This window comes from Telmatherina bonti (genome assembly GCF_933228915.1).
Source record: "Telmatherina bonti genome assembly, chromosome: 14".
Classification (NCBI taxonomy): Eukaryota; Metazoa; Chordata; class Actinopteri; order Atheriniformes; family Telmatherinidae; genus Telmatherina; species Telmatherina bonti.
This window is the reverse complement of record NC_136612.1, coordinates 15,506,583-15,529,819: the sequence shown is the minus strand read 5'-3', so window position 1 is coordinate 15,529,819 and position 23,237 is coordinate 15,506,583. Positions and strand designations below refer to the sequence as shown.

The 23,237-nt window shown below is 39.8% G+C and overlaps 1 protein-coding gene across 1 annotated transcript; it reads right to left on the bottom strand.

Annotated features, from left to right (window-relative positions):
* Positions 1-2,187: 2,187 nt before the first annotated feature.
* LOC306765222 (complement C1q tumor necrosis factor-related protein 1-like) lies at positions 2,188-8,728 on the bottom strand. The gene is made up of 3 exons (XM_079252623.1): positions 8,520-8,728; positions 5,345-5,548; positions 2,188-2,762 (listed from the first exon to the last, which is right to left on the bottom strand). Exons 2-3 carry the CDS (start codon positions 5,538-5,540, stop codon positions 2,209-2,211), a joined length of 750 nt encoding a protein of 249 aa, XP_079108749.1. The 5' UTR covers positions 5,541-5,548; positions 8,520-8,728; the 3' UTR covers positions 2,188-2,208.
* Positions 8,729-23,237: the final 14,509 nt, after the last annotated feature.

Genomic DNA, 23,237 nt, shown 5'->3' with positions numbered 1-23,237 from the left:
TGGTGTTGGTGTCGCAGCTCAAGTTGTGTTTTCCATCCTTATTTTTATGTATTTATGTTCTATGTCTTTGTTTGCCATGTGAGTGTTCACATTCTCCATTTCGGAGACGATGTGCTTATGGCTGTTTTTTTTTTTTTTTGTGAAAGTGCAAACAGAAGAAAATAATGACGTGGAATTGTTTGCAAGTCAATCCATTTATTTATGGGCGAAATAAAAAAAACAAAAACATGAGGAAGTGCTGCTTTTGCAAAATGGGAAATCAGTCTCAGAGGCTTAATGGGTCTTAATTAAAGCTGATGGCCACTGACCTGTTACCACAGCAACAGTTCTGCATGAAAGAACAATCCATGTCCCCGCATTTTGACCTCAACCAAGCTGCACTCCATGAACACACATGCAATGAAAAACATCTTTTTTTTTTCTAAATATCCTCACAGTTTTATCAGTTTTGTCATTTCATAGTTTTTCATTTCCAGATAAACTAAGTGAATAAGACAGTGAGTAACCAGATGAACAGCCATCACATTATGTGGGTTGATGAAATTATAATTGTTTAGGATAGATAATAATTTGAACCAGTTAGATTAATAATAAAAGTAACATCTTTTGATGTGATAACTCAGTAATTGACTATTTTTGTCATTTGAAGCAGGTTAGTATTTCCTGCTATTTACTGCCACCCAGTGGTTACAACCTGGAACTACATCGACATGATGCAAAGTTCTGACCCTACAAATTCTGAATGTGAAGCTGAAATCCGGACTCAACAGACCAGGCGTCGCTTTTCCAATCATTTATTTCCAGTTTCGGCGAATCTGTGAATATTAGCCTTAAATTTCTGTTCTTAGCTGACAGGATTGTGGCACCGGTGCGGTCTTATACAGCTGTGCCCATCTGCCTTCATGTTGGATACTCATTCAGAGATGATATTATTCACACCTTCACTGGAATCAGGGGTTATTTTAGTTATGGTTGTCTCTCATTTCTAACCAGTGTGCCCATTCTCCTCTGACGTCTTGACATTAAAACATTTTGGTTCATACAACTGCTGCTCACTGGACATTTACCCTTCTCAGGCCATTTTCTGTATGTCAGTAACTATACATACGTATCCACTCTATGAACAGTAACAGTAAATTGGTCTTAATTTTCATTTTTATTTAAACATTATCATTAAAAACAAAATAATCTTTACATAAATTTAAATCTACAAGTAGATATTTGCATATTTTAAATTGTGCATGTATGACAAATTAAAGGTAGAATATTAGGAAAATCTATATAAACTCATACCAGAGTCATGTCTTTAGACCCATCATCGAATGAGAAAAGAAACCATGCATGCTCGTACTCATTCCTTAGTTAAATTTTTAATGACTGATTAACCTAGCATGCATTCCTCTGGACTGCAGTACGAAGCTGGAGAGAACCAGGGCACGCATGACTACAAGAAAACTCAATAGAGAGGGAACCCAGCTGAGACTGGAACCAGGAAGTTTAACCCTTTATAGGACACTCAATGAAATATCTTGAACTTAGGAATTTTAACCTAAAATTATCCTTCTGGTATGTACCAAGACCCCCATTCTGTTGTTACGTTAACAAAAAATCGTTTCATGCTGAAAATGAAAGAAAACGAAGTGATCAAAAACAGTCACTTGCTCCATAAAAGGTACAGTGCTTACCACCACGCCATCATGTGGCTCATAATAGTTTGGGTCTGTCTGTTTCTCTGCAAAGACAACTCTGCATTTTCATCGTCTCTAATTAATTTAATTGTGTCAAGCTGGAGTCTTTGACCAAAGAGTGAGTGGGTAAGTTGGGTTTTTCATTCTTTTTTTTTTTTTCATCACTATAATATGAAACACTGTGGAGAACTACAGATACCTGGGTGTTCACCTGGATAAGTGTGGCATATACCTAGATTTTACATTTAATGTATGAGCCTGTCTGTTTGCAGTCATGTTTCATAGCATGCGAACAAGTGACTGATGGGAAATAAAAACGGTTTTTGTGCAGGGAACTGTTCTGTAGCCACTATGGCTGAGTTTGGAGAGAAAAATGTTGCATTAATAATCACACAGCATGTTTCAGCAGTCTAGCTTTCCTTAAATATAATTTAACTCAACAATCTGTAAATTTAAATCTAAAAATATAAGTGAAAAAGAAAGAAAATATGATCAACCATGAGCTTTGCTCTGTTTCTATTCAGTTGTCTCCTGCACTGGATTTGATGAGGTATCCGTTGAAAGTGATGTAAACGTCTACGTCGTCACTGTAAATGGCGTTTTCTCTCTCCCTCTTGAACAGGCGGACCCACACTTCGTCGTTCAGCTCCAGCTCCAGCATCAGGCTCTGACTCTGCATGATGGAGCGGTCGCTGGGCTGCGCATACACGATCGCCCTCTCTGTGTCGTTTTGCATGATGTGCAGGTACGTCTCCTTGAAGTTCCAAGTGTGAATGTTGACGTTGAAGAAGTAGATCCCTGGGATTCGGCAGAGGAATTTCCCCTCAAACATGTTGAAGTGGTCGTCCAGGTTCACAAAGACGGTGTCAAACACCAGGGTCTGGTAGGTGTCGTGGCTGTGAAGGGATTTGCGACGGGCAACAGAGAAGGCTGAGTACTGGACTTTGCAGGGATCTCCTGGAAGACCTGCCTGGCCTTTACTGCCTTTTGAGCCCATTAGCCCCCTGGACCCGGGAGGGCCTTCCTGTCCAGCTTTGCCTGGTGTCCCTCTTGTTCCGCGGTCTCCTTTGTCACCTGAATGAAAACATTAACACCACTTCATGAGATCACAGGTAAATAAATGACAAAATTAAGAGAAAGAAAGTTAAAAAGAAGTCAAATGAAGACATTTTTCATGACTGTTAAACTAACAAAAACTTGTCAGGTTTTTTTTTTTTTTTTTGGCTTATATTTTTTATTTAATTGTTATTTCATGCTATTAGTGTTGATTTATTCTATTTACCTGTTCAGCACTTTGGTTACCTTGTGGTATTTGAAAGTGTTCTAAAAATAAAGTTTTGATTTTGATTAATTAATTTACGTTCATTTTTTTGGCTTTGCTGAAAAAGTGAACACGTAGAAAACTTTTTGCCTAAAAACAAAAACATGCAGTCCTCCTCTTACAATCTGTGAGGCATGGTGGTGGTACTATCATGTATATGTTTGTGTATTATTTAGCCAAGGGGTACCCAAGTACAGTCCTCGAGACTCCTCGTGTGTCCACGAAGGGAAAAAATCTAAAAGTTGCAGGCGAGTAGATGTCGAGGGTCGAACTTGGACACTCCTGATGTTGATGATCTATGAAAAGAATTTATGGACAAAAGAACTGGACATCATTCCTGCCAACACTCATCACCCTCTGGAACAAGGCGCTATCTTCCTCTTCATCATTTTGTAAAAATTATTGTTTTAATTTAGAAAAAAACAAGAAATAAACAGGAAAAGCAGAAAACTAAAAGCCTCTGCTATAACTTTGAAATCGGATGAAGTACTTTTTTTTTTTTTGTTTGACTTCATTTGTTACATTTCATTCAATTTCATTACATTTTATGAAACTTTGTTGCCTGAGGAACAGGGCAGCTTGCAGTTTATGGTTTACTATGAATTCTGCCTGATAATTATTTACCTATTTCTTTGTAAATGCTGAAGTTTGAATGGATGTGGACATATTTCTGTAATTCAAGAGTCCTCAGCACATCAACATATCCATGAAGAAATAAGTCAGTAGTGACTGGGGTAGATTTAAAACAGGCCGTGCATCCAAGTAAACCAACAAATACTGTTTAGAAATGAGAGATTTTTTATGGGCAGTTATAGAAAAAAAAAACAAACAAACAAGAAGTTGTTTCTACAAATGTAGGCAGCAGTAGCTCCCAAGGCAACATCCTATTGCAATTTAGCACTCATTGGCCACTTTTTTAGGTGCAGCTATTCAATCACTTACTAACTCAAACAGGAATCAACCAATCCAATCAACCAATGTGACATGCTTGTTAATGCTGGACAGGCTTGTCTGGGTATTTTAGAAACTGATGACAACCATCAGAAACAACGATTTCCAGGGTTTATAGATAATGGTCCGAAAAAACAAATATCCAGTCAGTAGCAGCCATCTGGACCAAAATACCTAGATGATGTCAAAGTTCAGAGGAGATGGGATGGACTAGTTGGAGGTGATGGGAAGGCAACAGTAAATCAAATAACCAGCGGTAACATCCAAAATATGTACTATACCATATCTGCAGCAGCAGAGGACCATGATTTCACTTCTGTCAGCTAAGACCAGGAAACTGAGGCTACAAAACATACAGGTTCACCAAACCTGGATAAAATAGGCTCCTCTGTGCCATCTGAATGGATAATGCACCATAACATGAAGCTCAATTCATCTCAAACTGATTATTTGAACACATAAAAGAACCATGCTGATCTGGCTGCCATATTCATATGGCAGGGTCAGAATTGGCAATAAGCATGGATCAATGCTGGTATTAGTTGTTCAGGCTGGCGGTGACATAATGATGCAGACATTTTCTTGGCACATTTTAGGTTCTTTAGTATCGACTCTGCATGGTTTAAACACCACAACCTGATTATTGTTGCTGACCATGTCCATCCCTTTATGAGCACAGTGCAGCATCTTCTGATGGACACTTCCAGCAGGATGATGCACCATGTCACAAAGCTCACATCATCTCCAACATGACAGTAAGATCACTGAACTCCAGTTTACCCACAGTTACCAGATCTGTATAGACTACAGCACATAGAGGATGTGGTGGAACAGGAGATTCTCATCGTGGTTATGCAGCAACTGCGTGATACTATCATGCTAATATGGACAACATTTTTTCCAATACCTTGTTCCAGAAAGAATTTAGGCAGTTCTGAAGGCAAAAAGGGCTCAGATGCTGTACAGGCAAGGTGGATCTGGTAAAGTGGTTTTTTACAGATGAAAATACTTAGAGGGGAAGAAACCTGTGGGAACTGTGTGTTGCTTTTGGCTCAGCTGTCCAGAGTCCTCATGCAGGCCACCCAGGACAAATTTGAACTAAGAGCAGAGGCTTTTATTTTTAAATCCCTCCAGCACACAGTAAAAAGAAAACAAATCTGTGGGAGCAGAAAAGACCTTTTCCTTCGATTCTGTTCCACTTGCATAAATATTTCCAGAGCTCCTGTGTAAGTGTGTTTCTATCATTTTTATGATATTGTTTTTATTAAACCGGCAGTATTGTAAGTCCTTCAAGTTTACATGTTATGTTTATGACACAAACAGACTGGTCAGATATAGAAATGGGCAGGATTGTGGAGTTTAGACTGTACTTTTGATGTCTTACCTTTTAATATGGTCATGTTGATGTAGGTGCGAATCTCTGGGACGTGGTGGAACTCTCCCATGTTTGGCTGATCTCCGCTGCCCTCTGCTGGTCCCATGTGATCACAGCAGTGTCTGCAGGGGACAAGGGGAGCACTGGCAGGAGGCACTGCTCCCACCAGGGAGGAGAGGAGTGGGAGGAGGATGACACCTAACATAATTGTGCCTAAAAAGGAAGAACAGAGAGATGCATTATGGTTGGAAGAGCATTGACATTTTTGATGATTTATATATGAACTCACATCTACTGGTGGAGACTTGACCTTTTACTGGGTCAATTGCTGGCAGATGAAGCAACGTTTTACTTATATAATAAATTATTTATATAAAGTGGAGGAAAATGGCAAAGAGTTGTAAAATCAGTTGATGAGACAAGAAAATGTGAAGCTTCACTCCAACATAAATAAAAAAGAAACGTCTACGCTGAGTAAGGAAGGAAAACAAGTGGTCTGAATTATGGGGGGAAAAGAATGTAAACAGTGTAATTTTTGTGGTAGTTTAAATAGTACTTTTAGACTCAATAAAAGCAGCTTTTAAACCATAATCTGCCTTTTTATCCCCAAAGAGAAAAAAGTGCAAATCAATAGAAGTGTGCAGAGCAGAAAGGACCATATATCTCTTGAATAATTACCCTGCAGAGGAGAGAACTGTGATGGGCGTCTGCCAGACTGTAATCAGCCAATGTGTGTGTGTGCTGTAAGTGGAACAGTGTGTGCTGCCATGTTTATACATTACAGCTGGTACAAGCCCGTACTTATACATACTGCATGTTTTGGCTTTTCTGAAATGATTTCACACTGTGTCAGAACGTTGGTCTCTGATGACTCTGCAGGCAAAGATGGTTTTCTTAAGTAAAACCGCATGAAACAAAATTAGTCTAACATTTTCTCCATGTTTGTATGAACATGTGTGAAGGTTACATATTAGCAATTTTTAAAAAATGGCTAAATAATGTCTGACAGCTACATAGACATGAAAAAGCCAAGAAAGATGCATGAAATGACTATAAAGACAGTGAAACTGAGAACAGATTTGTGTTGTCAAAATTGTGGAAAATTGCAGCTGAAAAGAAAATTGTACTTGTGTAATTTACACTGGGGAAGACATCTTGCCAAAGACAGGGGTGGAGCCAAGGGGTGGCCTCAACGTAACCCTTCAATGTCAAACTTATCAAACCTTTTCACCATTTTATGGTGAAAACGTTGCTCAAAGCTCTGTTGAACACAATCTGATACTTGTATTCTGTTCCTTAGCGGATACTTGGGCATAACGTGGTCATAGCATGGTTATAACATGGTAATAACATGGTAACATGCAAACAGCTTTTTTTTTTTTTTTTTTTTTTTTTAAATCATTCCATTAAAGGACCAAAATACAGATTTTTAGAATTTAAAATATGTGAACTTTCTGTGCAATTTTGTTGGGTTTGACTTTAAAGGGTTACATTTGACCATCTAAAACAATGAACAGAGAAATCCTTAAGAGGGCAACTCAAGCATTAAACTGGAGTTTAATCTAAATTTCCCACAAAAACAAAACAAAGATCCAAATCTGTCAACCATTTACTCATTCAGTCAGACATAAATTGTATAAATTTTTTTTATAGAAATTAAATGGATCATAAATTTCTTGACAGATTACAAAAGTAATATGAAAAAATAGTCACACAAAAAACCCACTTAAAGTCCAACGCAGCTCCAACTTCTGAGGACTACAGATTTGTTTTCCAAATCCAAGCAAACTTCTTCATAAATAACTAAATAACTACAGAAAACACCAAAAGGTTTTTTACAAATGAAATCGAAAATTGAAAATATGTTCAGTTTAATAACTTCATGAATTTAATTTCATTTAATTTAATTTGTACAGCACCAATTTACAAGAGTCATTTCAAGGCACTTTTACACAGTGAATTGGTTGTAGTACAAATAAAAACAAATATTAATTAGTCCAATTTTAGGCTAATCATTAATTCATTCATTCATTTTCTGAACCACTTAATCCAATTCAGGGTCGCGGGGAAGCTGGAGCCTATCCCAGCTGGCTTTGGGCGACAGGCAGGGTACACGCTGGACAGCTCGCCAGTCCAACGCAGGGCATTTTAGGCTAATCCATAGAAAATAATTGCCGATTAAAGGAAACTAGCAGATCACATTGAATCTACTTTTCAGCTAAATCCCCCATCCTGGGCATGCATGAAGCGGTGGGCAACATTATGATAAAATAAAGCAGAATTTAAAAAAAAAAAGATTTGTTAAAGATAACAAAATAAGCAAACAGAGTTTAATAAGAAATTAGTCTTCATCAGTTTGAAAAGACTTAAACAAGATGTCCTTCGTGGCAGTAATGTTTGTGTATGTAGATAATTGCCAAAATAATCAACTACATACCCTAAAGCCATGTGCCGTGTAGGAAAAAGCACTGAGGATACATTAACTTTTGGGACACCCTAACGACAACGACGATAGTTTGGGCTCGGCCTCCTTATAAAAACATCCTGCCTCCGGCACTGTGCAGTCATGTTAGGAGGCTTCATTTCCTTTTCCAAACAAAAACCAGTTCCAGTTATAGAGTAAGCCTCTAAGGTTCAGGCTGAAGGTTTTGTAAAATTGTTTTGGGTCAATGCAAACATCTGTGAAAATATCACCATGTGGATGTGAGTGTACGCGTTTGCAGCTGCACAGTTCATATTCAATCAAAATCCCTGACCCAGTCAGGCTTGTGTTTCTCTGCTTTTACCTTTCAGTGGGAACTTGAAGCATGTGTTAACATTAGCAAACGGCTCTTCAGATGGTAATCCTGCATGGTTTATATAGCTCATTCACTGACCAAGAACATTACATAACAGCTTTTTTTAATTTTTTTTCTTATTTGTAAAAAACCTCTCCTGGAACTGGAAATGTGTGCAACAAGTCTGACTGCATGCAGGCTGTTTGTTGCAAAAGCAGAGTTTAAACTTCAACTTTAGCTAAGATATAAGTAGACTAAAGCCACTTGATGGCTGCCATGCATCAACATACATATCAGTGAGGTCATCAGAGTGAATATTTCAGTCATCATTAACCCACAAGCATGTAGCACTCAAGCCCGAGCAGCTCTGTGAGCTGATAACAGAGTTCTGTAAGAGTGACTCTCACCTTGTTCACGTCTCTTTTGCTGCTTCAGTCCACTGAGGAGGAGATGGATTTCTGAGTCAGCAGTCCTCTCTCTCTCTGTCTGTGAGAGTGACTTGAGTTCCTTATTGAGTGGAAATCCCGCTCTTCCCTGATCCCTCCTTCATGTGGCTATGAAAGCTTGTTTATCACGACAGCTGTGCTCTGTCAAAGATGACTCTGTGACTTCCAACATGTGCTGCAAGAGAAGGCACAGAGACAGTGATTATGTTTCAAATAACTGCAAAATGCTAAATGAGTTTGATACGGCAAAGCAGCAGCACAACTGTTGGGTTAAACTTCTGGTTGTTGTCTCCTGGGTCTGAGCTTCCGCTGTGCAGAATTCCTGCAGCCATCCAAAAGTCCTGTTAGCCCAGCTGGGAGGAAAGAGGGAAGCAAGAGGAAAGAAGAAAATACACGTGTAAACATGATATGTTTACATGACACATGTTAAGACAACTATTTATTTTAATTGTTTTTTTTTCTCAGTATTTGTTAAATTTGAAGTTGGGTAAACAAATCCCTTCCAAGTACCAAAAGAAACATCTGAACTAAGACACACTGTTATTAAAGACTAAACTTTTCATAAAACGTGAAGTTTATTATTTATAGAGTGTAAAGAGGGAGGCCAACTCTTTCAGATGGAAATATGGGAAGGACTGCATGACAAAGTGGTTTCACAATAATTTTGTTCAGCACAAAACTGTGAGAAAGTTTGATTTCCTCAGTTATGCACAATATAAAAGATTAAAGGAATATGGAGAAATCTCTGTACGACCAGGACTATCTGTAACAGTCTGTGCTTTTTACTTCCTCATGTATCTATCTGGACTCCTTTTTTTTCACATTTTTTTTGTCTTTCAGTGTGTCCTTTGTTTTCTGTCTTGTAAACCTTCAGAATCGAGTTGTGAAACAGTGAGGACAGCAACAAAAGTCAAGAAATAATGTATTTAACTGGAAACATTATGAAGATGACAAATCAAAGAGACATTTTTCAGAATCATAAAACACATATTCTAACTTTAATTACTTTTTTGTCAGCAAAAGTAGTAAAAGAGGTTTGTTTCCAACTTTTTACATTTAATTTTTTAAAAAAAAACCCATAATTGAAATAGTAAGATTTTATACATCAAAGTGTAAAACCTTCTTTAATTTAAATTTAATTCCTGATGCTGTTCAGAAGAGGTCATTGTCAACATCATATAAAACATTAACAAAGCATAAACATGTTCAGATACTAATTGTTAAGATGTTCTAGGGATAAAGAGACATCTTCAAAATTAAGATCACGTTTACTTTTACTATTTAAAGTTTCCTCTGAGTTTGCAGCCTCTTTTGTTGCATTTTTTTTTTATCATATAATATGTGAAATGTTTTCACTGAGGACGTCTTGTAGACTTTTTAAAAATTTTTAATTATTATTATTATATTATTATATTTTATTATTATTGGATTTCTATTTGTTATAGTTTGGGATTGTGTTTTTATTCCACAGTTAACTGTTCAGTGTTTAGTTAGTTTCGATTAACTTTGCCCTATAGTTGGTTTTACACATGGTTTTGTTATTGCTGCTGTTGTTGATTTGTTTTTATTTCCCCGAGCATGTATTCCCCTTGGTCTTTGTTGTTTGTTGCAAGGTATTTGTCATCATTGTGAATTAAACTTAAAGGGGTGCTATTATGATATTTGGAGTTTTCTGAGCTTTCTACAGTGTCAACAGTGTTGAATCCTCATCAGACATGTGAACGACACTGTTTTTTATACCTAAACGCATGTTTGAGTTTGAGTTTGAGTTCCAGCAAGCTCTCCGTTCAGTTTCCATAGCGACGAAAAACGTGTCGTTTTAGAGAGTTTTTTCTACTTTGAAATCATAGACTGTATATAAAGAGATGGACGGAGCCTCTGTGACCTCACCCATAGGTTTCTGAAGAGCTGAATTGAAGCTTGGTGGGCGGTTCCTACCGTCGCCATGTTGGCTTCGTCATGCATCAATGAATGCGAAACAACATACAGTGAACAGATTTCCACAAAGGCCACCATTCGCTTGATGGAATTTCCTGTAATTCTGTTTATTTCAGGGGGTGGCAGTGGCTCAGGTGCTAGAACTGCTTGTCTTGTGACCTGATGGTTGGTGGTTCAAGTCCTGCTCCCCTGCTGCTGCAGCCCAGAGGAGGATTGTTCTCTGTAGTTCTCAGTCCCAAGCCCAGATAAATGCAGAGGGTTGTGGCAGGAGGAGTGAAGTATAAACTTTATTGGTGATGTTGTGTGCCCTCATTCAATGGTGTTGTGGGAAGAGAATCCTGTTTTGCAGAGCTGCTTGCTTATATCACTGAAGAAGGTAAACAGAGCGTGTGAAACAACAAAAGTTATGGTCTCATGGTGTGTGTGTGTGTGTGGGGATGGTTGGCCACCTCCCTAGCGCTCCCACGTTATGTTGCAGAATGAGGGGTATTAAAGCGGGGAAGCCCCAGACTTCGGTGGAGTCTGCTGCGGGTCTATCTGATCAGGACGCCCAGCTGGTTTTGGCACTCTCTACCGGGGTTGTGGGCTCCCCAACCTATCCGCGTTACGGTAAGAGCTGGGAACTGAAAAGTGCCTTAACCAATGTGCTTACTCTTGTGCTGCAAGGTTAATAAAACGCTGAGTTAATCATTGGGCAGAGAGTTTGTGTGTTCATTATTTGCCGACTTCCTACGATCCTGCAAAATAAATAAAAGTGTTTCATTACATTTTGGCGTCACGAACAGGATACTAAGGAAGCTGTAAATAATGTCTGGTTTTAAGAAGCTGTTTTCACGGAAAACGGCTGTTGAGTCTGAACCTCCGACTGACGTGGGCTGCGTCGGTTGGCAGAGTGTGGGGTTAACACTCAGAGCGGGAGGGGGACGCCCTGGGCCGTGGTCTGAGGTTGTGAGCACCGCCACACCAGCGGAATTAACAGAGGTTTTGCAGAAAATACCTGTTAATGATAAAGCACCTTTGTCGTCGGTGCAGCGGCGCATGTGGATTTGTGCCAACACATGGCGACGGAGCGTGAAGGAGGTTAAGCAGCTGACAGAGCTGAACCATAAATGTTTAAGACAGTTGTCTAATGTGGCAAAGAAGCAACGGGGAAAGAGATCGAAATCCCCTGATTTAAAGCGCATTCGCGCTTTTGTGGCAGAACTGCCAGATGACTGGGACCCAGGCTCGTGGGACGGGCACTGGGGGGAGGATGATCCAGAGGAGCCCGTGGCTCCGATCGATCCTCCCACGCCAGGGCCGCCGAAACCTGGCCCCTATGCAGCGTTAAGCGCAGCTATACGCTCCAGACCAGAAATATGTCCAGTCACCCGGAGGCATCGTAGGATCCCGATGCCTGCCGTTGTGCAGCAGGTTGATGAAGCTGGAAATGGTGTTGTGGATGAACACGGACTGCCTGTTTGGATTCAGGGTCCGACTATGGAATAATGCATGTACAGGGGCGTAAACACAGTATGTCAACATCTAACGAGAGACATGCTGGTGTTGTTGCAAAGTAAGGTTTAAAAAAAAAAAAAAAAGGGTGTGGAAATATTTTTTTTCTTTTTTTTTTCCTTCCTTCCTCTGTGTCTTGAGACTTTAACTCGATGCTATTTGGTGAAGCGGAAGGTAAATGAGCCTTATTCTGTTTTTACTGTGGATCTATGTTAAAAAATGTTGAATACAGACTTTTTCTATCACTGTTTCTTGCAGATGCCTTTTTCTTAAAACAGTGATTGAACATAAAAAGGGTTATGTTTTACTATGGACTGAAAGCATAAATGCTTATCGAAAGAGGAGAAACCAAAGACAGCCAGATTATGATGAGGAATAGGGAGGAGGCCAAGCCCGGATATTAAAAATTTCTTGGTCTGCTCTTGAAATTTATTGGAGAAAATCAGTTCAAAGAGTAATAGCTTTAGTAGACACGGGGGCGGAGGCCTCACTAGTTTATGGTAATCCAGATAAGATTAAAGGCGTGCATGTTCCCCTAGCAGGAATAGGAGGCCAAAAAGTTAATGGAAAAGCTATTAAAGTACCCCTTAAAATAGGAAAACTCCCGATTCGAGAATATACTGTTGTTGTCACTCCATTAAGAGAGTGGATTTTGGGCATGGATGTTTTGGCAGGAATGACTCTACATCTGCGCCAGGGTAGATTTCAGTTTGGAACGGAAAAAGTTATTCGCTCAGAAGTTGTGTGTATGAAACAATAAAACCAGGACGATCATGGCAGATTGATTTTATTGGTCCCATGGTTAACAGCAATGGCTGTAGATATGCATGTACGGCAGTAGATACATTTTCAGGAGTGTTGGTTGTGCATGCTTGTCGCTTCGCTAACCAATTCGCTACGCTGAAATGTTTAAACACTATCTGTCAGTTTTATGGTATTCCTTTGCAGGTGCAAAGTGATAATGGAACTCACTTCACAGGTAACAAGGTGAAGGAATGGGCTGAGGAACATCATGTAGAATGGATTTATCATGTTCCCTATCATCCAGAAGCAGCTGGACTGATAGAAAGAATGAATGGAATGCTGAAAGAAAAGTTGAGAAAACTTTCTGGGGAGAACTCGCTTAAGAACTGGCGAGTGCATCTATCTCAGGCGGTTGCCCAGATAAATAACCGACCTGTAGGGTCAGGGCAAACTCCGCTGATGAGAATGATTTCCTGTGAAGGTGTGACACAGACAGATCAGCCCATAAAAATGAAGAACAGTGGGTGAATGTGCCTGTGGATCAATGTTATCTAAGGGAGGACTAATGCTTTTCTCTCTCTCTTAGACCTAACATTTTTTGTGTGCAGATAAATGACGTGGTGGAGATTGCTCATTGGGACCTCGGCGCAAGGACGTAAGGGGACCTCGCCAAGGCAGAATGTGAAGCAGGATAGCTGGAGGCCCAGGACCTGGAAGTGTCGTCTGTGGGGTCATATTCCTCCATGTCCTCGCTGCAGCTGGAGGCTCGACATGGAGGGATTGCTGCTGACTGAAGTGTCAACATTCACCACTGGTTGGCGGAATGAGTCGCGCGACCGGACCCAGGACGACTTCACCTGTCAGGCCAATCAGGCCTGTTGGGCATCAAATATCACCAGTACATGCCAGCTGTATAAATGCCAAGGATGTATGAAGACTCGGGACGGACGTGTCCTCAACGTCCCAATGGTGGCTCATGGCTGCAACATCACCGTTCGAGCGGCGGCCACTTTGTGTGAGCTGGATGATACCACCTGTAGTACCCATAATAATGGTACTCAGTGGACCATGACGGTGTTTTCTGATGTGTGGTTGAGCAATGGCACAGTCATAACAGGACGAAACGCCTTTATGTTTGTAATTTGGGTCAGAAATGATAAACCTAAGGCTACTCAAACACAGTTGGCTCCCATTCTATCCACCTGCACCAACATGACAATGGGAAAGCGGCGAACTGTGGTCCATTGGACGGTGACTTTTCCTCCCATACCTATGTGTTCGCGGGTACGTCAAGCATGGTATGACACGCTGTTGGGCGGTGCTGGAATTATCCTCGGTGTGTCCAACACCATTGATGGAGAAATCACCAGAACAATGTTGTTTAACACTGGACAATACACCTCCAAGGCAGTCCACACGGTTGGAGCGTGGATGCCTACTGGAATTGGTTTATCCAGAGAAAATGTCAATCTGTGGACACACGCATATAAATGGCGATTAGATATGTGGAATTCAACCTCTGATGTTTTAAATAATGTCACACATGCTTTAAACTGGACTGTATGTAGTATTCAGGTATTGCATGCGCGGCTCCAGAAACAAAGATTTGTCACAGGGGTTTATTCCGGTAACTATCATCACTGGAGAACAACATGGAACATAAGTAATGATTTGTGGTTACAGATACATCCGGAAAAGACCATTTGTAATGAAACAAGCTGTCGAGGTTCTTACACTCTATACAATGTTACTCAACCAAAGATAGTGTGTCAATATGAAGTACTACCTGTAATAACCACGCATGCTTATTATTTCTTGCATATGAGTGGAGAGTGGTTTGAACCAAAGACTAACATGACAATTGATGCCAAACTATGTGAGACAACTGATCAGGGGTTAACATGTGCACTACAGATGGGACACAAAAATCCATGTTTAACTGAAGACAAGGTGTTGTGTGATTGGACTGTAGACATGCTATGGCAGGTAGGCCCACACTACTTATGCGTAGCTACATTTAGGTCACATCCACAATTACCTTCAGCACCTTTCTCTGGCTGTTTAGGGAATGTTCATATATGGCAATGGAAAAATAGGACCTACTTCCTGACCAATTACACGGAGCAATCCCGGCTGACTGCACTCCAATGGGAGGTTTTGCGGGCGCCATGGGGTATTTCTCTGGACCGATTCAAATGCGCATTGGATCGCTCTACAGAACTGCGTGATATAATCAGGAGTCATGGGGCTAACGTTTCCGGAGCTATGGTGACAACCTTATTGGCTGGAAAGGAGGTGATACATGCAGCTAGAAACATACAACGAATGTCTGTAACAGCATGCAGAACCTTAGTGCCTACCCTGATCATTTTGATAAGTTGTTTAATATTGTTAACCTGCTTCAACTTGCTAACCTGCTTTTATATTAGAAGGGTAAAGAGAGACATTGATAAAATTATATACAATCGTTGGACACTATGAAGATAACAATTACAAGACGGGAAACTTGGTTCGGCAAGTATGAAATGATTGTCCATGTACGACCTGGAGGACCTAATGTGTATCGTGTTGAATGGTCTGGGCTGAGGCCCAGCGAAACAATGTGTGAGTCTATCACTGAATTGTTCCTATTAGTGCAACATGATTTGGCTAATTTTGGATATAATCATTGTGGGGGTAATATTACCGCCCTAATGTGGAACCCCGAACACTTTATAAATTGAGTGATGTCACAAAACATCAAGAGTGGAATGAAGTATAAACTTTATTGGTGATGTTGTGTGCCCTCATTCAATGGTGTTGTGGGAAGAGAATCCTGTTTTGCAGAGCTGCTTGCTTATATCACTGAAGAAGGTAAACTGAGCGTGTGAAACAACAAAAGTTATGGTCTCATGGTGTGTGTGTGTGTGTGTGGGGATGATTGGCCACCTCCCTAGCGCTCCCACGTTATGTTGCAGAATGAGGGGTATTAAAGCGGGGAAGCCCCAGACTTCGGTGGAGTCTGCTGCGGGTCTATCTGATCAGGACGCCCAGCTGGTTTTGGCACTCTCCACCGGGGTTGTGGGCTCCCCAACCTATCCGCGTTACGGTAAGAGCTGGGAACTGAAAAGTGCCTTAACCAATGTGCTTACTCTTGTGCTGCAAGGTTAATAAAACGCTGAGTTAATCATTGGGCAGAGAGTTTGTGTGTTCATTATTTGCCGACTTCCTACGATCCTGCAAAATAAATAAAAGTGTTTCATTACAAGGAGCATCCAGCATAAAACATCTGCCAATTCACTGTGGGGACCCCTTCAGAGGGACAAACTCAAAGTGAAACAAGCAGTCCTGTTTATGTCAGAACAAAACAGCATAGATCCACATGCACGGGTCTCAGAACTAAACTAGCATTGCCTGCATTTTATGTTCCAAAATTGTCCTCGGTGAAAACATTTCACGTTATATAAAACTAAAACAACAAAAGAGACTGCAAACTCACAGAGGAAAGTTTAAAAAGTGATGTTAATTCTGCAGATGTCTCTTTATCCCTGGAACATCTTAACAATTAGTATCTGAACATGTTTAGGGCTGTGACGATATGCTTTCGTCCCGATTCGAGTCCGATTTTTTGGGTGCCAATTCGATTTAAATTGCAATTCTCATGATTCCTCAACAATGCTGACTTTTGTAAACCAAAAACAAAAAAAAAAGTGTAAAACTTTTTTTGCTCGTCATTTTTCGTGATTTCAATGAGGAAAAAACAACACAGTAGCCAGATCATCATTCTGCTGCTATTATGCCCAAGAAGACAAGTAAAAATATCAATAAAACAATAAAAATGATTAATTTTATAATGGATTATTTTTATTTATTTGAATAAAAAAATCAATTTTTTAACAAAAATATTGATTTTAAAATTGTGAAGCAAAAAGTCCTGATATTTAATATGATGTTCCCACCCCTAATATTTGTGCTTTCTGAACGTTTTATACGATGTTGACGAAGACGTCATGTGAACGGCAGCAGGAATTAAAATTAAATAAGTGTAGCCAGGGGATAAATTACTAAAATAATTTTTCATGGGAAGTCTTTCTAAGAAATATTCTGGTGTGGTTTGTTGTGTTTTGTGATATTAATGGTTTGTCTGTCCTCTGCTGCAGTTTTCATTGGTTTGATTCCTTGAGATGTGAAAGCCTGCCATGTTGTAGATCTTGGCCACCAGGTGGCAATGTCCCAGGAGTAGAAACCTTTTCTGCAAACAATTATATAAGAGGCATTTCAGCCCTCCTTCCTGTTTGACCTAACTGGAAAGGAAAGGAAGTTCATTCATTCATTTTCTGAACCGCTTATTCCAATTCAGGGTCGCAGGGAAGCTGGAGCCTATCCCAGCTGGCTTTGAGCGACAGGCAGGGTACACCCTGGACAGCTCGCCAGTCCATTGCAGGGCCACACAGAGAGACAAACAACCACACTCACGCTCCTAGGGGCAATTTAGAGTGACCAATTAACCTATCATGCATGTCTTTGGATGGTGGGAGGAAGCCGGAGTACCTGGAGAGAACCCACGCATACATGGGGAGAACATGCAAACTCCACACAGAAAGGCCACTGACCAAACCAGCCAAGGATCAAACCAGCAACCTTCTTGCTGTGAGGCCACAGTGCTAACCACTGCGCCACCGTGCAGCCTGGAAAGGAAGTTGTTGGAATGGTATATGGACTTGTACTTCTATAGCGCTTTTCTAGTCATACAGACCACTCAAAGCGCTTTACACTACTTGTCACATTCACCCATTCACACACACACTCACTCAACACACTCATACCCCGATAGGCACATCAGGGGGCAGTTTGGGGTTCAGTGTCTTGCCCTAGGACACTTCGGCATTTCAGGGGAAGCCTGGAATCGATCCCTCAACTTACCAGTTCCTCCTGAGCTACAGCCGCCCCTGGAAGAAAATAGTTTCTGGTGATTCAAAGTTTGTCCCTATAAAAAGATAAATGTTTGCTGCTTTTGGAAAAATGTGCATTCGAGGTTCCATTTGAGATGTTCTCTGTCTGATTCTCAGTGTGATGGTTTATTGTTAAATGGTTAATACTAGAGGTGGGAAAATTGAATCGAGAATTGAATATCGGGAATTTTTGCTTCACAATTTTAAAATCGATTTTTTTTTTTTTTTTTTTAACATTTTTTTTTTTTTTTTTATAAATAAAATTAAACCAAAATAAATTTTTTGTTATTTTTTTATTGATCTTTTTACTTGTCTTCTTGGAAATTATAGCAACAACATGGTCTGGATACTGTGTTATTTTTTTTCTCATTTAAATCAAGAAAAATGACATGCAAAAAAGGTTTTGTACAGCACTATCAGAGAATCATGAGTATCGCAATTTAAACTGGAATTGAATCGAATCGGGACCAAAACATATCGTCACAGCCCTAGTTTACACAGAAGGCCTGCATGTGGTCTGGACGGATGGTGATGGGAACTGATTTTTCAGTGCATGTGAAAAGGAACTGCAGTGAGATGTAAGAGCATGCGGAATTTTATATTTTACATGTTAGTTAATGGGTTTTGGATAACCAGTAAATAAGTGTCTTCTGTATGTTTTTCTGCCAGTGCCCAAAGTCCACTGTCGTCTTTTTTATTGTGTCTTTTATTTTTATTGCTTGTTTACCAAGTAGACTGTCCCAGGACTGGGAACAGTTAGCAAAAAACTGCAAGAGAAACCCAGTCATTGTGTCCAGTGAAGTAACCTCTCGCCCAGGTTACAAGAGGTTTTACACTCTGATGGAGGAAATCTTGCCATTTCAACTATGGTTTATTTATAAAAATGAATTGTAAAAAGTGGCAAACAAGCTTCTTTTCCAACTTCTGCTGGCAGCAAAGTAATTAAAGTGTTTTATGATTCTTAAAAATGTCTCTGATTTGTAATCTTCATACTATTTCCAGTTATATACAGGATTTCTTGACTTTTGTTTAAGTCCTCACTGTTTCACAACTAGGTTGTGAAGTTTTACAGGCAAGAACCCAAAACAAACAAAACAAAACAAAATGACCTTGCAGCAGGACCACAAATGTGTGTGTTGCTGGATCCTTTAGTAAAAGGAACATTTAGAACAAACCTCTGATGAATGAAAGAGAAAGAGTTTTTAAGAAAGAGACATTCTTTGGTAATGAAAGCCTATCTGGATCTTAATGACCTCAGACTGCCATCATTAAGCTCTGCATGACCTCAAGGCAGATGACAAGATGAAGTTAAACAAACAGCACTTTCAGAAATGACCAGAACAAAATAAACAAGAACTACAACTAAAATATTGTTTTCTCGTTTATCTTCAGCTTTGTTTTTCACACACAGAGAATGCTGAAAGGTTATCGAACATCACGCCAAACTACTGCTTGGAAGAGAATCTGTGCTTACTTACGACCTTCATGACAAATGCAGCTGATCCCATGTGATGCATTTGCAATAAATTACAACCCGGTTTCCAAAAGAATCTGGGTGTTGTGGAAAATGTAAAAAAAAAAAAAAAACCCTGAATGCACTGATTTCTCCAACTATTCTTATTCCAGCAGAACAAAAACATGTTAAATGTTGTGAGACATTTTACTGTGTCATAGAAAATATGAGCTCATTTTTCATATGATGGCAGCAACACGTCTCAGAAAAGCTAAAACAGGGAGATGTTTGCCAGCGTGGTGTTTTGGTGAAAGATCAAAAAGTGAAGTGGTAAAAGTGAATGAAATAACCTTTTATTTTACTCTTAACCACTGTTTTTATTCTCTGGCCTGCGTTCCAGCTGGAGGAGGAGGAGGAGGCAGCGTAACATGAGCTCAGCTGAACATTACTGCCTGTGTGTGTCAAGGGCTGAAGTTTTACACACTGATACGGCGTTACATCAGGGAAACCTTCCTCTGCTTCTACAGCCAGTATAAACTGTCAGGAGACGCGTGCAAAAGCACCTGATGTGTTTAATATCTGCAGCCTGCAGAAATGAGAATCCTGCCTCTTTTCCAGTTTACGTGTGATTAGTTGTGTCTGATTTTTGTAGCAACTGAAGCTCCTGTGGTGTTCCTACGAGTAGTCTTTGACTTGGAAACACTTGGATTTAAAGCTCCAGCAGCATCATTTCTAACTGGAGCGGGTCCAGTGACCACAGCTCCTCCTGATCTCTGACCCTGCAGATGAACCATTTGCTGCAGGAATGCAAAGGAAAACTGGTGGCTGGGAACGAGATGATTTGCACTACAGTGATGATCTTTGCAGCTGGGGATTAGAGATGTTTGTGGCAATAGGGGGATTTTTATCTTCACTGCAACCCCACCTTCATATTTCCTGCAAAACATATTGTTTTGCACTGATGTAATTAAAGGAAACTGTGTTAAAATCTGAAAACAAAAACAGAGGTGAGTTGAAATTGCAGCCCTCAAACCATTTTTGTGGTTCGGCTCAGGAAAACAAAAGACTTGGTAACATAACAAGGCGTGACTCCTCCTGAGCTCAGAAATCCTACAGGACCTGCTCATTCAGAGCATGACGATTATCTTCTCCTCACTGCTGATTTTGCCAAAGCAGGAACGTATCACTTGCTTTTAGTAACAGTTTTAAGTAAGTTGGACTTCTTGAGAAACGATCCGGCCCTTGTGGTGGCTGTGGCTGCTGCGCTGTCTCCACCTCCTCCAAACATCTCTCCACATAAACAGCTCACGGTCAGTCTGTCCTCACACCCCTCCATTCCACTGTGGGCGAGATCCAAAACCAGCACCGAGCTTCTTCCAGAACAATTCATGTTTTTGTTCTGAAAGAGAGAATGAGGGAGAGGAGGAGGAACAATCCCCAGCTCTGCATTGCTCAGGTTTGTGACGTCACCTGGTGGTAGAAAGTACACATGACATTAGTGTCATACGAAGAACTGGGAGTCATCTTGTTTCTATGGCGACACCACTGCGGTTTTACCTTATTGCAGTAGCTCTGAAGAAACAAATAATGATAATCATAATAACGGCCAATAACAGCATGAATTTGGCTTATTAAATGCAATAAGGCATTACAACAACGTGTGTGGAAAAAAAAAAGTTTGTATATATGTTCATTTCTCTGCATGCCCTTACCTTATTTGTAAATAGTTGTAAAATAGCTGTATTTCTAATTTCATATCATTATTCAGAGTTTTTATTATTATTTTTATTATTCAGCACCTTATCACCGAAGCAAGTTAGTCTGTGAACTGTTCGAAAACAATGGCAATAAAAGTCTTTCTGACTCTGATTCTGATCATTGTTGCCTCATCGTTGCACATTTTTGTGTTTGTCTCGAGCCCCTCCCTCACCCCAGCATCCACCTGCTGGCAAGGTAAGAGAAAATATTTCTCCATCATTACGTCAATATTAAACTGATTGTAAACGTGTGGACAAAGACTGAAGAGATTGTATCCTAGCTGCCAGGTTAGAATTCCCAATGAAGCTTTTTTATTATTATTATTATTATTATTATTATTAACTTATAAGTTGTCTGACTGAACACCAAAAAAATCTTTTTCTGATAAATGAATTCTTATTTATGTTGTATTAAATTATGGGGCTGCAGTTGTTACATTAACAAATGAATTTTTTTTCCTGCTAGGCCAGTAAACTCCTGTGTTGATCTCTGTTCAGTTGTTAAAAAACATTGACAGGTAAAATAATGAAGCATTACAAGATAAAATAATAAATATATGAATAAATTAAGAGTCAGTCAAGTCTTATATTTCTTGGTCTGGTTTTTGTCCCCCTCGTGTTGTTGATATTCCAGGTTGATTTATGGATTGTAGGTAAAATAAGATCCGACTTCAGCCTGTTCCTCTTTTAGTTACAGTTTTTTTAAAAAGAGAAATTGCTCAATGTAAGCATATAAAACAGTCCTCTGTTAATAATATACATAATTTCACTTTAGAATGTTTCCTTTGTGCTGAATCTAGTCTGCACAAAGGAAGGCAACCTTTTTTCAGCACCTTTCTTTCTTGCTTTTATTAAGATCCCCATTAGCAACTGAAATATCAGTAGCTATTCTTCCTGGAGTCTCCTCTATATGGCATTACAAATTATGTAAACAATTTTATACACCATGCACACCCACAATCACACATAGAGATACAAACAAAACATAGAATACAATAGCTCAAAAAGACTAAATAAACAAATAAAATAAAAGACAGGGGAAAAAAACATTGCTAATCATTCACAAAATAGATAGGCTTTATCTATGCTAGTTCACGATCATGTCTGCATTGTGCTCAAGAAAAGTTTCTTCTGAAAACTTTTTGTATGTTTTTCCAGTAACAGAAATCCTGCCGATCTATTCCATGCACCTTCTGTGCTGAAGGTTGTCTGCTTAACCATTCATTACTTCAACCAACCACTAGCATAATGCTTTAGTGTCTTATCATGTTTTTATAGTATCGGTAAAAAAAAAATTGATTAATTTATGATGAACTTATTAAATGAGTTAAAATAGTCCCAAAACTGATAATATTGGCAGATATTAGATTATTGGCCATTATAACATGGTTGGTTGCTACAAACCCTGATCATGTTGTGCCTTTATACACAGATTTTCTTTCTAAGCTGTACTGGATGCTGTGCAGCTGCTCCTTCCACTTTTTAATATCTGTTATCGTGGATAATAATTCATTCTGGAAAGTTTTTGCAACCAGCTGGTCGGGCTTTCAAAAGCCCGACTCACGTCTGAAATAAGATGGAAATCCGGAAGGGGAAAGAGCAGACGTCAAGGACGTAGAGCCGGGGCCAAAGAGAGAGAGAAGAGGGGGAAAGTCTTTCCTTGGTCATCATGGGGAATGTTGGATCACCAGTAATGGTGAGTACTGGGAATGCAGGGTTATGTTCAGTGGAGATATGCTGTGGGAGCATTTCTCCAGCTCCTCTCTGTCAGTCTGTCTGTTACCTGCAGACGCTGTATGTTACATCATCAACTTAGCCGTTGCCAACCTGCAAATTCTTTCCATATTAAATGTATTGATATTTTTAAATCATTTATCCTCATCTGTCAGGAAGATTTGGGAACAGAGCTAACGCTAACGCCTCCACACTGAAAAGAATCCACTGAGTTTTTTTTTATGTTTCTGATAAGATGCTTCCTGTTTGCTTCACTTTGAAGGTTTGTCTGGCTCATGCAACTGGGAGGAAACCCTGGCGCCATTTCATAACTCATTGGAGGCATTATATAGCCCTTCTGGCCTGACAGTGTGTACAGATGCCCTACGAGAACCTGAAGAGTTGTTCAGAGGGATGAATCAGTTGTTCCTAACGGACCTTCTCTGTACATGGTCCAACCTTTAAAATCAAAGAAAATAGCTGAATAGAAAGCTTTAAATGGGATAAATGAAATATGAACACCAGCGATGGACTGGCGACATGTCCATGGTGTACCTAGCCTCTCACCTGAAGCCTGCTGGGAAAGGTGCCAGCTCCAACGCAACCCTTCATCAGATTAAGCAATTCAGATAATGACTGTATGAAATAT